Genomic DNA, 16952 nt, shown 5'->3' on the forward strand with positions numbered 1-16952 from the left:
AAAAGAAGAAACAACAAAACAGTGCACCAATAACTTCGATAAAAATTAGAAGGATATGTAAAAAAGTATTTCAAGTACTTACAGTGGGAGCCAGTAAGGGAAATATGCAGTATATGATAGTGAATACAGTACATTGTACAGCAGAGTGGATGGATGTTATTTTATATATTGCACTTAAAAGGAGAGGAAAGTTGCACGTTGCACGTTTACAATACAGTACATACAATACAATGCTGTAATATCTATTTTCCACATTGTATTGTATATGTTAATAGAAATGAATTAATAAATGAAGTTAAATATTTAAAATGTGAAAATAATAACAATATATATGCATTTATTAAAAGTATTTCATATGTTCATTTATCAACACTTTAGGTGTCGGTAATGAGGCTGCAGCCCTTGGCGCCAGCCACCATTCAAACAGTAGAACAATACATACATACTTGCTTACTTGAGTATTGAGAAACAGCCACATACTTGTGTACTACTTGGCAAGTATATACTCCCAGCTTACTTGAGTATTGAGAAACGCCAGTGTCTTGCTTCCGTACGACAAAATAAAAGCCCGCTTTTTTAATTTTCTTTTGTGATCAGACTAATTATTTTTGAAGTAGGACAAATGAAAACGTTATTATGAATTATAAATTGAGTAAATGTCAGCATCCATAGCCTTGTTAAGCTTCAACCAAAACATCTAACTGAAGCTGATGAGCAAATGTACGTCAAAAATGATACAGAGCCTCACTTTGGTAAAGTCGAGTTAAATTTCAAATCTTATAATCTACCCAAGTGCGTATGTTACTGAATTGAATTATTTTATATCACGACCCAGTGGCCGATGGCAAACAATATTTCCGTCTACGCGGAAGCGTTTAGATTTTTATTTTGAAAGCTGTAACGGAAGTCGTATTTTTATCCAACTTGACGCGACTGGGGGTTGGTGAATATGGATCTCGCCATGTTGCTGTAAACAACGTAAGAAAGCGGAGTCTTACCTCAGCATTCAGTCCAAACATGGAGAAAAAAGACGGGACGGTAACGACCAAACGGTAAGAATGCGTTTTATTTAACTCTCACTCGACGTGTTATGAATCCGATGTGGGTTTTTTGTGTCATTTTCATTATGCTGGAGTCTGCAACTTGTCCGTTATGAGTCTCATGCAGCTATGGACAAAAACACAGTGTGGAAAACAACAGCTAGCTTGCTGAGTAGCACTGAGCTGAGGAGCAGCAGTATTCACAGCTTTTAGTCAAATATGTTTTCTAGTAAATGGTGTATTCAGGGTCTGTTTTTACCGGTACTGGTACTGCTTTACAAAAACAGGTGCAGTTAATGCAATTTATGTGATATGCAATCATTCATTTAACACGTGTGCACTATATTGTTTCATTGCGTTGGAGTGTGTTCATGTACAGCTGTTGACAGTCTATGTTGTTTTTAAAAAAAAAAGAATTCCGAGGCTCATGGTTAAAATAGGATCTGTATTTGTAAATGTGCATAAGTATCCTCTTGTAAGAACATAAAGTACCACGAGACTCAGTCCTGTGTAATGCAGGAAATTAATATGCAGACATATTGAAATACAACAATGTATAAACATGTACATTTCTTAAGTGTCCTGTGGTATATTATCGTTTTACGAGAGGATGCTTCATGTCCGTTGTTGTTGTCGTCGTCCACACTAGTCTTTGTTAATGCCTAGGACTGGTCATTTTACTCATGAGTAATAACTTGTCATATTGTGGTACAGTGAGATCTGGTCCAGTTGTTGACTGGCATAATGTCACTATTTTTATGTGTGTACGTAAGACACAGATTAAATTAAATTAATATTACGTTTTGATCTGGAATGACAGCTAAAGCAACCAGTAACTTGTGATTTTGAAGTATATTATAACATAAAATTATATTACAATCTATATTGATAATAGAATTATAATCCAGCCCTAGTTCCATTGTAATTTAGCAGTATGGCACACTAACAACCACATTTACCATTGTCTCATTTGTTTTCGTACAGTTGAATGGTGTTCAGGACACAAGGGTGCAAAATGTTCTTGTTATCTTATGCATAATACATTCACTGGTTTAACAATATCTGGTTGTAAAATATAAGTTGTAAAAATTTAAAAATGAATATGAAATTGAAAATGTAAATGAAATTATGTGAAAAAAATCAGTCAGTAAAATATCGAAAATGTATAAAAAGAAGTAGAGGAAGCACTCGCAAAGTGCAAACCTCCACAATGGCCACTCAGATTTACACAGTGTTGATAAATGCCCCAATCTCACGAGGTTAACAGTTATTTAAAAAAAATATATGAATCACCACCTAAATTTAATTACTCCTGAAAACAGAACCACCTTGGGGGGATTAATGTTTAACATTCTATCACCACATCACAACAGTAGTAGTAGTAGGACAGAGAAGCAGCCCCAAGCTGTTAAACTGCAGGATGTCACTTTATCGGAGATCATGGAGGCCAGTAAGGACTAAGTTTGGTTATAGATTTGAGCCACAGATTAACAAACGTAAAATGGTATCCCCATTCAGACAGAGCTGGGGCAGCATTAGGTTAAGAGGCCTATTAAAAACAAACCAAAGATGACCCACCCCCCTGATCAGCTGGACATAAAACCTGCTGCTTAGCTGAAAAAAGGGAAAAGCAACATAAACAGTAGAGGTACAAAGCATTATATCTGGACCACATTTTAGTTTACACCAGTGGTCCTGAATGCCTTCTGGTCTTTCAATCTGAGATCTTAGATCAATTACGGAAAACGGGTTCGCTCCGTGCTTATGTCATTGACTTTTAGAGAGAATATGCATTAAAACTGAAATTAAACTACATCACAATGTTCCCTCAGTAATGACAATTTTATTTTTTGTATATTTAATCCTCAAAGTAGTGCAAGTCTAGCGGCTGTGCACACCACTTGAAAGGATCAGTCACATTTCATCCACGGGTTGGTGCTCGTATTGGAGTTTGGCCCTTTGTCGTCAGAAGGCAGAAGTTGGTTCATATTAAAAAGGCTGGCGTACCACACATATTTCAAATTCTGTTTCTTTCCAGTATATGGGTACGTGCAGTTAGAAATGTTATGTCAGCAGTAGTTCAACACAGAAACTATGAATTGGCATTTACACGGCCAGAGTGGTGGCTTGCGGCTGCTGACGTCATTAATATCAGCCCTGGTCCAAAATGCGGCCTCCGTAGAGCTGACGGCTCCTGATATAAGGCTCATCCTGGGATAATGAAAAAACAACTATTCATACACTTGGGTGATTGTACAGTTTTAAAGCAATTAAGCATAATTATTCAATTTCTGCCAAAAAGAAATTCCTCTTAAGTTTACACATTGGACCTTTTTTCTGATGCTGCAGTTTTCTGATGCAGGCTGATAATGATTTGTAAACGTTTACTAATAACTAGAATTAGTTGTTGATAATTATGTAGAGAACAGTGACTGTGAAGTTATTGAAAAATGCATCAAAATAAATTATTATTTTATTAATCATAACATAATTATGTATCTATCTTTTTAATCATTTAATTAGCAATAATGGCAAGAATACTAGTTGTATTATTATTATGTGGATATTGCGTCATGAGAGAGAATATTGGCAGCTGTTTTAGTCCAAAGTATATTGATATCATTGTTGTCCAAAAGTCAGTAAATAGTTGTTTTAATTTCAACATTTGAGTTCAGAGGTTGTTTCATGCAGTGTGCCACAATGCTGAGTTAACATTAAAGCCTCACTGTTGCAACACTCTTTGTTTTGGAGAACATCATGTTCCAACCTAAACAAAGCAGGGCTCAGCTTGGTATTCAAATTTACAGCAAACGTCAACAGGGATTTGAGACTTCTCAGTTTGTATGTCTGTGTGCGCACGCATTTGTGTATGTGTGCTTGTGTTTGTGTACATGCATGAACATGCATTAATCACAGGAAGTGCAAATGTGCATTTGGCAAGAAGCATCATGGTTTTTGTTTTAGACCTCCTTATATTGTGCTTCTATCTGTTTTAGAACTCTCTGTCTTTCTCTGTCTCCCTCCCTCCCTCCCTCCCCTTCTCTACTTAAGTACAGCCGAGGACACTATGTTCTCTGTATCGAAACTGTAATGTTGGTTCTTTTACCACAGTGTATACTGTACAAATACATTCTTGTGCAGCAGTCTTAATGAGGAAACTCATTGACCTAATACATTTCCTAGCCCCTTACTCTAACCTCAACCATCTTAGCTAAATGCCTAACCTTAACCCTAACATTGCTGTACCTAACATAAAGCTAATTCTTATCCTAACCGTTAAATTACGTCTTTACTCTTAAGAGGCATTTGAAAGTTTTGAAGACAAGCCAAAATGTCCTTACTTTCCTAAAAATGTTTTTGCTTCTTAAGTTGGTTTGGTCCTCAAGAAGACATCTAGCCACACTTTCACCTACAGCCTACATTTCTGTGTGTTGGAGGAAGTTGCTGGCATGTCTGTTTTTGACGTATTGAGTGGGTGTGTTTTCCTCTTCCATGTCTTTGTGAACGCTCTGCAAATAAACAACTTAACCACTGTTTGTTCTCCAGTGCACACACCGCCTTTAGTGTTTGTGGAACAATCAGGCTTTAATATACCTCCTGCATACACACGCACACACACACAAATACACACTCGTATTGAGCAATAAGAGACAGCTCTGCACTCTGACCAAGGACATGCTGTTCTTTTACTCTCCACCCAGCTGGCAGACTTCATGTTCCTGTGTGAGAGATTGTTTCACTGAACAATTTTGGCAGTTTATTATTAGCAGCAGAGGCAGCAGTATTATATTTACATTGGTAGTAGTACTATTAACAGGCAAGATAGTTGCAGCCATACAGAAGTTACTATAAATAGAAAAACATGTGGGCTTTTCCCCATAAATAATCTGTTAGGCTATAACCCAAGTCTTAATACCTGACACCCATGTACGTTTGTATGAGACCAGTACTCCTTATGGGGATGGAAGCCTGGTCTTAGGCCCCCTTTACACTTGGCATTAGAATCATTAGTGATTGGCTTCACCACATGCATTTACACGTGGTATTTACATGCATCACCGGTGTCCACATCAAGATCCGACTGCTATCCAATCACGGTATCACGGATTTCCAGCAGTAGACTACAGCGTCACATCCTGTGTGTTGCTATATCAACAACGTAAGCGGCACATGAAGTTGAGCTATTGTACTGTATTCTATTTCTGTTCAATTTGGTCAACCACCTCCCGAAGCGGTTTGTCAGATCCTGCTAGGTGCTATCGGATTGCAATTTCGATCACAGAAAATTTTTATACCAGGTATAGAGGCACAGAAGCCAATTTCTTAGGGCCTGGTTTAGGGTTTTAGACGTTTTGGTCAGTTAGTGTTATACAATTGTCCAGATTTTTACTGGCTGATCCTTTCAGCTCAATACTCCCTTCTGGAAGGGGCAACCAGAACAAGTACGGGGGGTACAACTCGACTGTCTTTCTGAAGGTTTATTTCACACAGACAGTTAGCGGTAGCTAGACAGCAATTAAACAGCTGTTAGACTAGTCAGTTAGTTAGTAAAACCCACAAGTCGTACAGGTTCTGATGATAGATAGATTTACAAAGGCACATACGAAGGTTAATATATAACAAAAAGGGCTTTGATACCAATTATAACAATAAATAGATAAATGGAATGATAGCTTTGCCTGCTAGAAAGTTCTACAACAATTTTAATGAATTTTTTGTGCCAGTGATTTTATTGCACTTGATAAACATTTCACTCACGTAAGGGACAACATATGATGGATTATGACGGCTGTTGTTACAATTGCCTCTCTCAAAGTGGTTTGAGAATTGTAATACAATTTCAAAGCAGTTGAAAATGTGCAGGAAGTATGCAAAGTGGTTGGGCTCTCTGTTGCTTGGCTGTACCCTTTTCATCCTGTAATTTGAGGCCTGTCACTTCTGTAAAAGGTCACTTTTTTACATCTCATCATGTCAACACAGTTAGGTCATCTGCTTCGTTTACTGCAAAAGTGACCAGGGACATGTGGCAGTGGAAAGGTTTCACTGTGCAGCATTGTCAAAATAATATGATCACAATGAATAATAAATCAGCAGATATCTAATATTTTTTAAGATAGAATATTTTGTTCTTGAGTGAAATTTTGAAGAAAAGGTTTTAAGCTCTTTTTTTGACAAAAATGAGAAAATAAGTTGAGAAAATTAAAACTTGATTTATTTATTGATACTTAGTATTGATTTAACAGATGGCAGAGATAATATTTTTACACCAGTCTTCAGATTGTTCTTCAGGGACTGGGCAGCCATCTAACCAGATTTGCTAACCATCTTTCTTCAACCTGCCAAACACTTACTGCCCAGGACATTTATACTGTAGGTTATCTTTGGTAGACTGTGTCCTTGCACCTTATTTGACACGTCTGTGCTGCTGCAGGTTATGGGACAACATGAACAAATGCTTTGTATTTGCTCACTGAAAGGACTGTGAACTACTGCAGCAAGTATGATGAGGAAAGTCAGGTGTCATCCCAATATACAGTCATGTACATGTCCTCCAGTCTTTTGGGTTGTCATTTAAAAGTGTGATTGAGGTCTGGGGTGTAAGAATTTGTGACATTTAATATTTGGTCTGCTGATTACAAATGAAAGGACTCCTCCACTCACACCTTTCCTATGAGCACATCAGGAAACTCTCATATACTGGAAAGGATTTTGTCCACAATAAGTTTTGACAGTTCTTAGCTACAGATGTTTTGATTGTGGTTCATTCATCTGGTTTATGTGGGCTTGCTTTTGCATAGTAATGTTTTGCTTTAAAGCAGACTCTTTCTGGTTTGTCCATGCTGGCTGCTGTATAAACATAGTGGCACAAGATGACGGCCATCCCAAAGCAAGGACTTTGCCTAAAGTACATTATTTAAGGATTATACTCTTATACTAACATACCTATGTGTACTCCATTCACTTTCTGACAATAATCCCTGAATGTTAAACAGTAGACTTACTCTCAGCTGTGATCCTTTGTCCTATCCTTATGCTGATTAATAATTTACTGGGAGTCCGGTTGGATTTTTGCAGTTTGCTGACTGCCAAGTTTGTCTGAGTGAGCTCTGTGCTCACAGTTCTTTAATCCTCCCTTTTATTGCTTTCCTTGATAACTTGATTGCTGTTGCTTTGATGTCATAAAAGTTTCTGAAATAGCAAAGGACAGTCATTGTTTAAGGTTTGTTACTTTGTTTAAATGGGTTCTTGTATGGTTTCTGCATCTAATGTGATGTGATTGTGCAGAGGACCACTGTGCAAACTCTGTCAAATCGAATGTGTAAAAAAAGAGAAAAAGAATAGAAAAAAGTCCCTGTTTTTCTCCTGTCAGCACATGTTTTCTGATGGAGGTCACGGCAGTGCAGGGTGGACTGAGAGCTGGAAGAGGAAAGAGGGGGGAAGAAGGCGGGCAGGATCTGGCCAGTTTCCCAGTAGCTGAAATAAATAACATTTTGTTCCTTTTTAGTTTTGGACATTTTTGCTACGAGTCGTGTTCTCACTTTGTCCGCTCAGAAAATACAGGAATGTTATAGAATTGAACTCCTCAGTCCCTGTAGAAATTAAGGTCTAAAAAGATTCCGACAAACCATAGATAAGTTTGCATGACATGACGTAAGTGCTTGGCTGTGGTTTTTGCTGTTTGGAGTGGGAGAACTCAGGGGAAGTGAAATGTTCCCACGAAAAAACTAAAGACTATGGATGGAACGCTAATAAAATCCATTCCGTTTAGTACGCTTGTCGCGGTTCGGGACACGTGTACTGTAGCTGCCTCATCATTTCAGAAAAAATCTAATTATAAGGCTGTAGATCTGATACATGGTATGAGTGTAAAAAAATACGAATAAAAACAACAGAACTGAACCCAAAACCGAACTGTGGCTTTTGTGAACCTTTCCACCCCTACTAAAGACCTTAACAATCCAGTTCAAAATTCCAGAGTGTTGAGTTTATATATACATATTGTTCAGTGTATATGCTGTAAATATTGTTGCCGTATTTACAGTTATGATGATTTGAGACATTAAAAGTAAAAACAGCGCACTCATGTACCAGTATGAAAGAATTCATAACAGTCAGTGATTTTGATGTCACGATTACATTTTTTCCCTTTGATCATCTGTTTACATACAGCGATGTTCTTTTTTTGAGTCCAAGTAAACACTGTGAACTGGTTTTGCTCAGCAGAAGAACTGTGTGGTGAAACACGTGTTAGATCTGAAAGGGAGGTTATGTTGTTAATAAGGCAAAGATGTGAAATGAGCAGGAATGTCTGTTGTTCTTGGACAAATGCCTGTTCTTTTTTGTCACTGAACCTGTGTTCTCCCCCCCCCACACACACACACACAAATACATACACACATATTCGTTCTTCATATCCTTATTTCTCCCTCATTTGTTTTCTTTTTTATATGTTTGGTTGTCTGTCTGTGGGTCCCATTCTTGTGAAATCAGTATCTAAAAGATGCCGTGAGGGAATTTTCTTTAATTTTTTTTAACAAACTTATTTTAGTGTTCGAAAGTCACATGTTTTTATGAACAGTAGGAACTCTGACTCTGACAGTAGTCACTCTGACCCCTAGAAACTGCCTTGTGAAAACATAATAAATAACTTTTGAAAATAATCCCTACACATCTGCCCCAAACACTAGTGCCAACTCAACAGGTCACTTTACTATTGCAGTTTATAGTATTCTGCTCCTGTATTCATCAATATACTCTTATATGTATTTCTTTTAACCGTGTTATATATTTTGACATAATTTTAAATTTAACCCTGTTCTGTTGCTGAGCAAATTGCAACACAATTTCGTTTTGGGTACACTTGTTGTATACTGAATGACAATAACACCAGTCTAAGTCTTGTACAATGTATTTTACGTCAACAAACTGTAAAAAGACATTTTTTTTCAACTTGAGCTGCAGGGGTCAGTGAGCAGTAATTAAAGTCTTTTCTTCTGTTCCTGGTTTTATATTCATCCTTCATCTTTATCCTCTTCTTCCTCTCGCAGGAGCAGTTCGGAGCAGCGGAAGCTGCGTTCTCGTGATGCAGCCAGGTGTAGGCGGAGTCAAGAGACGGAGGTGTTTTATGAGCTTGCTCGTACTCTTCCGCTCCCCCGACGGGTGTCCACGCACCTGGACAAAGCTGCCATCATGAGAGTCACCCTCAGTGCCCTACGCATGCGGCGCCTCTTGCGATCCGGTAAGACCCATGCTATCATAAGTCGTAGGAAATGTTTTAATAGGCCACTGAAAACATCACTCTGAAATAATAAGTCCCTTTAACAACAGGTGAGAATAAGGAGGAGGAGGAGGAGGAGGAGAAGGAGGATACAGAGGACATGGAGAAAGAGGAGGAGGAGGAGGAGGAGGATCAAATGGATGCTTTCTATCCTCAGGCGTTGGCAGGTTTCCTCATGGTTTTAACAGAGGAAGGAGACATGATCTACCTGACAGAAAATGTCAATAAACACATCGGCATCACACAGGTACAGCAGGAACACTGGCTGCAGGACACAGCCAAATATTTGAGCAGTCATTGTTGTCATACATTGTACAGATCATATAGTATAAGTAGGTCAAAGTCTGATTTAGATTCAGCGTCAGTTCAAGTGAAATAGGAAAAAATAATTAAAATGCGGTTTCTCTGGACTGGTTTGGCACCGTGTTTATAAGTTTGTTTGTGAAATCAGTTTGTACGTTCACTTAAAGCTCTGGTGACTTAATGTACGGTATGTACTGCTGCTATTTCGGGTAAGCAGTAGGAAGAAGAAATGTATTCTTAGCTCTGTTTTGAGAGCAAGTTAATCATTTTAACTGTATGTTATAACTAAATATAGACGGGGAATGAGATAAATGTTCTGTGCTTTTGTTTCTGTACAGTTGTGGTGATTCTTGCTCGTAGAACAGAAATCCATACTCCTCCCAGTAATTTCATTTGATTGCATTTGATTTGAATAATATAAGAACTTTTAAAAAAAAAAGGTCAGAGCTTGACCGAGCCTTTCATGGACATATAGCTATCACCATTTATATTTGCTGATACATGTCCATATGAAAATGTTAATATTTAAACAAATTAAAATTGTCTATATTTTATTTATTTATTTATTTACAGATGTTTACGATGATCACTTTACAATGATGATTACAATCAGTCAACCTGTTTGTGAGTGACACTTGTTGTTCTTGTTGTCCACAGCTGGAGCTGCTGGGTCAGAGTGTTTACGACTTTGTTCATCCCTGCGATCAAGAGGAGCTCAGAGACATGTTGACCCCACGGCCAGGTCAGTCACATTGTTTTTTTGCGTTAGAAGATGATTAGATGCATTATTTATTTTTTCTTTTAGTCCTTTTGCTCATTGTTTTGGTATTATCAAGTAATTAAACTGGATGAAAATTGACTGCAAACCCTTTAACTACTGAAGAGTGGTTATGTAAAAATACACATTTTGGAAACAAAACTAACAAAGGCAACTTCAGTTGATGAACACCTGTCTTATTTTGTTAATTTTTTCATGTTGTTTTTAGGGTTGAATAAGAAATCAGCAAAAGAACATCTGACTGAGAGAAACTTCTTCCTGCGAATAAAAAGCACCCTGACCAGCAGGGGGCGCACAGTCAACATCAAGTCTGCTACCTGGAAGGTTTGTTTTACTACTGTAATATAGAAACATCATTGTTGTCCAGTTATAAATGTTATGAAAACTTCAAACACTGCTGAAGTTTGACTTAAATGAAACGAAATAACTTGTTTGTTTTCAGTAAAGTAAGATGTGAAAAGACTTGGTTTCTTCCTCCCCCATCTTAACTCTATGTCCTCTTTTTCTCCAGGTTCTCCACTGCAGTGGTCACATGCGTCCTTTTGGCAGTAGCTCCACTCTGCCCCTTGCTGCCAGAGTAATGACTTTGTTGTGTGAGCCCATCCCTCACCCATCCAGTGTTGAGTTCCCTCTGGATACATGTACTTTCCTGAGCCGCCACAGTATGGACCTGCGGTTCACACACTGCGAGGGCAGGTAGGATGACACCGTCACCTTTGACCTTCTCCCTTTGTGTGGGAGTCAAGACAAACTGAATATTACAGATAGAGAAAAGACTAGAACTCTCTCATGTGTATTGTTCCCTTTGTTTCCAGGGTAACAGAGTTGATAGGATACAAACCAGATGATCTGATTGGTCGCTCAGCCTATGAGTTCCACCATGCACTCGACTCTGATCACGTCAACAAAAGTCTGCACACATGTGAGTGAGTGAGTGTGTGTGTGTGTGTTTAGAAGAGATGAATCACTTTGAACCAGACACTATTGCAAGAACGTAAGTGTATTTCAGGTTTTTCACTGTATTTTGTATCTGTAGTTAAATAATTTGTTGTATTTCTGTATGTGTCTTTGCTTCCTGTAGTGCTGACCAAAGGTCAGGTGAGCACCAGCCACTATCGCTTTCTGGCGAACAGCGGTGGCTTTGTGTGGGCAGAGACTCAGGCGACTGTCCTCTACAGCAACAAGACGTCGCAGCCCGAGGCCATTGTCTGCCTAAACTTCATCCTCAGGTACTTCCTAAATACTTTTCCTTCAAAATGTGAAAAAGAATTCCACTACTTTTTTTAAAACAATCTTTAGGTTTAAGCCAAACAATAGAAAAACAAATGTTTGTGCAACATCTTTATTCACTACTTTGTCACTTCACAATTACAGCTCCTAAGCAGACTGATACTATACAGTAACGTGTATGAGCCCCCTCATGTGGCATATGGAAGTATTACACAAAGAACAGAACGCAAATTACTGTAACCTAACACTTTAGTAATGATTGGTCCAGTGTATCCTATTTTAAAAGAGATTAGATAGGAAGCAGTTTTCTTCAGATAAAAATATATATTTTTCAAATTGATAAAATGGGGAACTCTTCTGCAGTGCTGTGGAGCAGCCAGATGTTGTTTTCTCAGTCGAGCAGCTCCGTTGTGACCGCCTCACGAAAGCTGAACCCCTGTCACCGGCGCCTCCACCTACACCAGAGGAACTGGAGACCCCTGACTCGGAAGGGGGGCATCTCACTAACTTCAGTCAGACCGAGGAGGTGGGTTCAGAATCCAGCAGTGCTGCAAAGCTCCTCATCAAACAGAAGGAGAAACCAGAGGAGCTTGACTTGGCTTCTGAGGATAAAGATGCAGTCAAACCACCAGCAGGTGAGATGGACAAATGGGATTAGTATTAAGTAGCAGTGATTATGGCATCTTTTACATTTTTAACCTAATCTCTCATTGGTTTATTATATCTGTTTAAATCTTCTATTTTCTGAGCTTCTGGTGTTTTCTGTCTCCATCAGGCTTTGTTGAGCTGTCATTCATCAGTCCAAAGACTACGAACTCGGTGCCGGAACAACCTCAGAAACTATGCACTCCACAGCTGCTACAGCTCCTCACACCCATCTTTGACCCCATCACACCACCACCATCTGCATCACCAGTCCCCTCAGTGGATGCTGTCCCTGTAATAAGCCTTGAAATCTTTCAAAAACTTTAGGAAATGACTGTATTAGTATCTCTGTTTGGTTTAACTCATATTTTTCTTTGTCTGTGAATTTGCTGATCTTCCTCAGAACTCCAGTGAGGACAAGGAGCAGATGGACACAAGTAAAGTGGAGAAGTTCTTCGCCACTTGGCAAGAAGATGGGCAACAGCAAAAAAAAAACCTGGAGGTCAGAGGAGAAAACATGCCGTCGCCTCTTACAACTGTGTTTTTAGTTGGTCTTTTTTAACTGCATCTGTGTCACTAATAACATCAACCTATTTATCCACCTATCTATGACTTATTGCAAACGATTGCAAACAATTATTAGGAGCATAAATCTTAGAGGAAAATCTGTCTTGTAGGAATTTAGAAATTATAGATAAAAATTGTCAAAATCGACCATGAAGAATATGAAATACTTATCTTTTCAAATCCTTACTGGTGACGAGGTCAGATTCAGATTTTATCAAGAAATGTTTGAACTTTGAAATAAAAGAAATACTTAATTAATTAATTTTGACCATTTAGAAATAAAATGCCATGGTTCATGGATGTTGTGAAGAGGACATGAGGGCAATTGGGGTAACACAAGAGGACACAAGGGAAAGGACAAGATAAGATAAGATAGTCCTTTATTAGTCTGGCAATGGGGAAATGTACAGTGTCACAGCAACAAAGACAATAAAGATAAAGGTAGTAAACAATAAACATTCTCACATCTGTGAATGTAAGTCAGTGGCAGACGATGCGCTGTGGTGACCCCTAAAGGGAGAAGCGGGGGAAAAAAAATCTATAACTCAATTGCCCCCTTGTAATAAATACTAATACACCTCTGTTCTTGACTGGTTTCTGTTGGTATGTGGATGTTTGGACATTTTTTCACTTTCCTGTCTTTTCTCAGAACATGGATGAGATGGATCTGGAAATGTTGGCTCCTTACATCTCTATGGACGACGATTTCCAGCTTTCCTTCCTCAGCAGTTTACCTGAGGAAACCAATGGCCCTTCTTCAGAACCTTCAGTTGTGTCTCCTGCTATCACACTGAACAGGAAACGGTATGAGGCACATGTCAAAGACAGCAGTTAGATATTTATGTACCTGATGTCTTTGTCTTGAATAACACTGATACAAGGTAGAAAATGTGCTTCATACTAAATATTTAAAGTTATAATTATGTTTCATCATGTAATCACCTGAAATGAAGAATCATACATGTCCCGAGGGTAGTGCCTGATGAAAATTGCATTCAAGTACAATAAAACTGGAATCTTTACGTTTCTGTAGGGCTCTTGTCACAGACAAGGACCTGTCGTTTCTGGACAAGAGGCCCAAACAAGGTTCTTTGTCAACAGAAGAGGAAATTCTTCTCAGCCACAAAATGTTGGTGAGTGCAAGAAAGAAAGAAAATGAAAGTAGTTAACAAGTTGACGTTTGTCCACGGTTTTCTGAAACAAATGACAAATATTGATTTCCTCAATATTTAATGACAGGAAATGTTGGGAAAAAACACAGGACATGGGTGTAGCAGCAAAATGCCACACAGCCTATTAAGAGAAAGTGATAAAAAGCTCATGCTACATGCACCACACACGGGTGATTTAATCCAGGTTCATCCTTACTCACTTTACATTACGTTCTTACTTTTCCCTCACGTTAAGTAAACTTGTAGAGTTTAAAACTTTCATGAACCCTGATATAAAGTTTTCAGTGTGCACTTGTGTTCTATTTTATCTCAACTGTATAACTGTACTCCATGTTTCCTGTCTGTCTTTTTTTAAACTCTATGTTCAGGGCTGTCTGGAGGATACCGACCAATCAGATTTGATCTTAGACCTCACCCCAAGAGGGCGGAGCCAACTGCTCACAGACAGAGACCCTGTTTTAGGAGGGATGCAGGGACTGTGTGATACTGCAGGTAAGACAGACACACAGCACCCTTCTCTATCCAATCCAATCCAACTTTATTTATAAAGCACTTTAAAAACAACAACTGATGAAACAAAATGCTATAAATAAAACACAATACCTAATAGACCTAAGAACAAACAATAAGACACTGTAGAAAGTAGAAAAACCACACAAATAAACAAGCCATACAATAAAACTATAAAAAAGATAAAACCAATGTCTCATACTGGGTCGAAAGCCAAAGAGTAAAAATGGGTTTTAAGATGCGTTTGGACAGTGGACAGTGAAGGAGCGTGTCTAACATGAAGCTCTGTCTCCTCGGAGCTTCCATTTAGGTTTTGGTCAGCTGATCAGCTGACCTCAGAGACTGGGCAGGAGTGTAAGGCATGGCAAGACCATTTAAGGATTTAAAAACAAATAAAAACATTTTAAAATTAACTCTAAAATGCACGGGCAGCCAGTGAAGTGAGGCTAAAATAGATGTTATGTGTTACTTCTTACATGCTCCAGTTAAGACACACGGCAGCATTTTGGACGAGCTGGAGACGTGAGAGGGACGTCTGACCGACTCAGTGTCAGTCTCAGTGCTGTTCGCAAAGGATAGATTATACCTTTGTCTTAAGTGAAAAATGCTGGATTTCATGACTGCACCAATTTGACCGTCCAATTTAAAATCACTGTGCATTTTAAAACCCAGATTTGTGACTGTAGGCCCAGGGCCCTGATCACACAAATTCCATGGGACATGATGCCCTCTGGCGGACGAAATAAATGCATGCAGCTTCAGGTGTTGGCTGTAGGCAACTGGATTGGCTTGGGTTAAGTTGGAGACATTTGGTCTCTCATCCAAGAGGCTTTTTCGTTTCTGAATTGAGCTTGAGAGGCTTCTTCAGTTTAGATGGTTGACGTCTGAACTGAAGCACGTTGATGTTTGTGGTTTGCTCTTACAACATTTGTCTTTTGTGTTTTTCTCTTCCAGCTCTGATGAAGGAAGTATTCATACCACGCCCACCTGACCTGTCTGCACCTCTCTCCCCCATGACTTGACAGAACCTTTGTCAGTTCACAGAGGTTTCGACAAAAAAAGACAATGCCATACTCATCCGCACATATGCTAATGCAACACAAACATGTATATACATGATTATAGACTCACACATGCTGTATAACTGTGCTGTACGGTCGACTAGACGTCACAGCTTGTAGCTTGAACCAGAACCGGTTACTAATGTGTTTTCTCATCCATATCTCACTATCAAACCAGAGCCAATGATGTTTCATAGATGAGGAGAGAAGTGGTGTGAGAATTCTCTCCCTTTAACATAATACTGCAAAGTCCAATGTTCTTTTCATGTTACATGCTATCTGTGATTTAATGTGGTCGGTGTGTTTGATGGAAACAGCAGGTGGTGCTAAAGGTGAAATATAAAAAATCCTGCATGAGTTTAACAGCGAGACAAACTTTTGCAGCTAAATTGTACTTGTAATCTGTTTTGGTGCTTCTGTCATCATTTTTCCATGTAAAGAACGAGCTCCCGTTATTCCCATGATTCTCTTCATTTGTGAAAAATTGCTCTCACTGCCGTTACAATCAAATCAATCACACCAACAAACAGACTTGCGAATATCAGTGGCGTCATTCTTCAGTGACATATTTTACATCTTTTTATACACTTAATAAAATATATATATATATATTTTTTTTTTCCCAGTTAATTCTTTTAGTCGAAGTTCTAAACTGTGAATCTTATTTTGTTAACTACAGATGAGTCCGCAACTAGTTAGTCAGGGTGTTTGTCATGCTGAGTTATTGGGTGGGTGGGGCTTATACAATACTGCCTGTGAGGTCACGGGAATCTTCAGACATATGAGGTGTGACTGAACTGTTTCCTCTGTTTTGATTCACGTGCGATCAGAATGTCGATCGATGCATGGTTTGATTTAGTTTGATTATAATTTCAAATATATAATCTGATTAAATTTCCGTGCTGAAGCAGTTAATGAGATGAACAGAGTTAGCTCGCTTATATTCTCATTAGAAGTGTAAGTAACACTAGTAATCTTGTTTTTGTCACATAAATTTCATATATAAGATGATTGTAGACTAGTGTTTCTCAGTTGTACGGTGATGTTTCTACAAAGAGATGTGTAGGTTTGGTTTTTTTTCCAACTCGGATACATTTGCTACATAAACCCTCAAACTATCCACATTTAATGTGAAATTGGATTTTTTTTTTTATAACACATAGCTGTTTCATAGCTGTTTGTGCCTTTTATCTTTTTAGTAGAAGGCATTTCAGTAACAGCCTGTGTTACCCACAGGATCTGCTCTAAATGTCCATGGTGATTTAACATGATGGAGAAATACTGTTATATTTTTTCTTTTATTAGGGTTCGAGCAACAAGGTTGCAAGAACCCTATTGAAACTGGAAGGATTATTATTATTATTAGGG

General features: G+C 38.5%; 1 protein-coding gene across 1 annotated transcript; it reads left to right on the forward strand.

Annotated features, from left to right (window-relative positions):
* The first annotated feature begins 916 nt into the window (after positions 1 to 916).
* Positions 917 to 16708, forward strand: hif1al (hypoxia inducible factor 1 subunit alpha, like). The gene is made up of 15 exons (XM_058634059.1): positions 917 to 1052; positions 9089 to 9279; positions 9369 to 9565; positions 10279 to 10363; positions 10608 to 10723; positions 10911 to 11095; positions 11215 to 11321; positions 11481 to 11628; positions 11993 to 12264; positions 12405 to 12568; positions 12678 to 12776; positions 13491 to 13645; positions 13875 to 13974; positions 14382 to 14505; positions 15478 to 16708. The coding sequence occupies exons 1-15, from the start codon at positions 1018 to 1020 to the stop codon at positions 15543 to 15545; spliced, it is 2046 nt and encodes a 681-aa protein (XP_058490042.1). The 5' UTR covers positions 917 to 1017; the 3' UTR covers positions 15546 to 16708.
* Positions 16709 to 16952: the final 244 nt, after the last annotated feature.

Source organism: Solea solea, chromosome 7 (genome assembly GCF_958295425.1).
Source record: "Solea solea chromosome 7, fSolSol10.1, whole genome shotgun sequence".
NCBI lineage: Eukaryota > Metazoa > Chordata > Actinopteri > Pleuronectiformes > Soleidae > Solea > Solea solea.

Bases quoted from the DNA above. Each gene is read 5' to 3' on its own strand.
- hif1al (XM_058634059.1), top strand. From the start codon at position 1,018: ATGGAGAAAAAAGACGGGACGGTAACGACCAAACG. The intron at 9,566-10,278 runs GTACAGCAGGAA...TGTTGTCCACAG, and splicing joins AACACATCGGCATCACACAG to CTGGAGCTGCTGGGTCAGAG. The intron at 10,364-10,607 runs GTCAGTCACATT...TGTTGTTTTTAG, and splicing joins CATGTTGACCCCACGGCCAG to GGTTGAATAAGAAATCAGCA.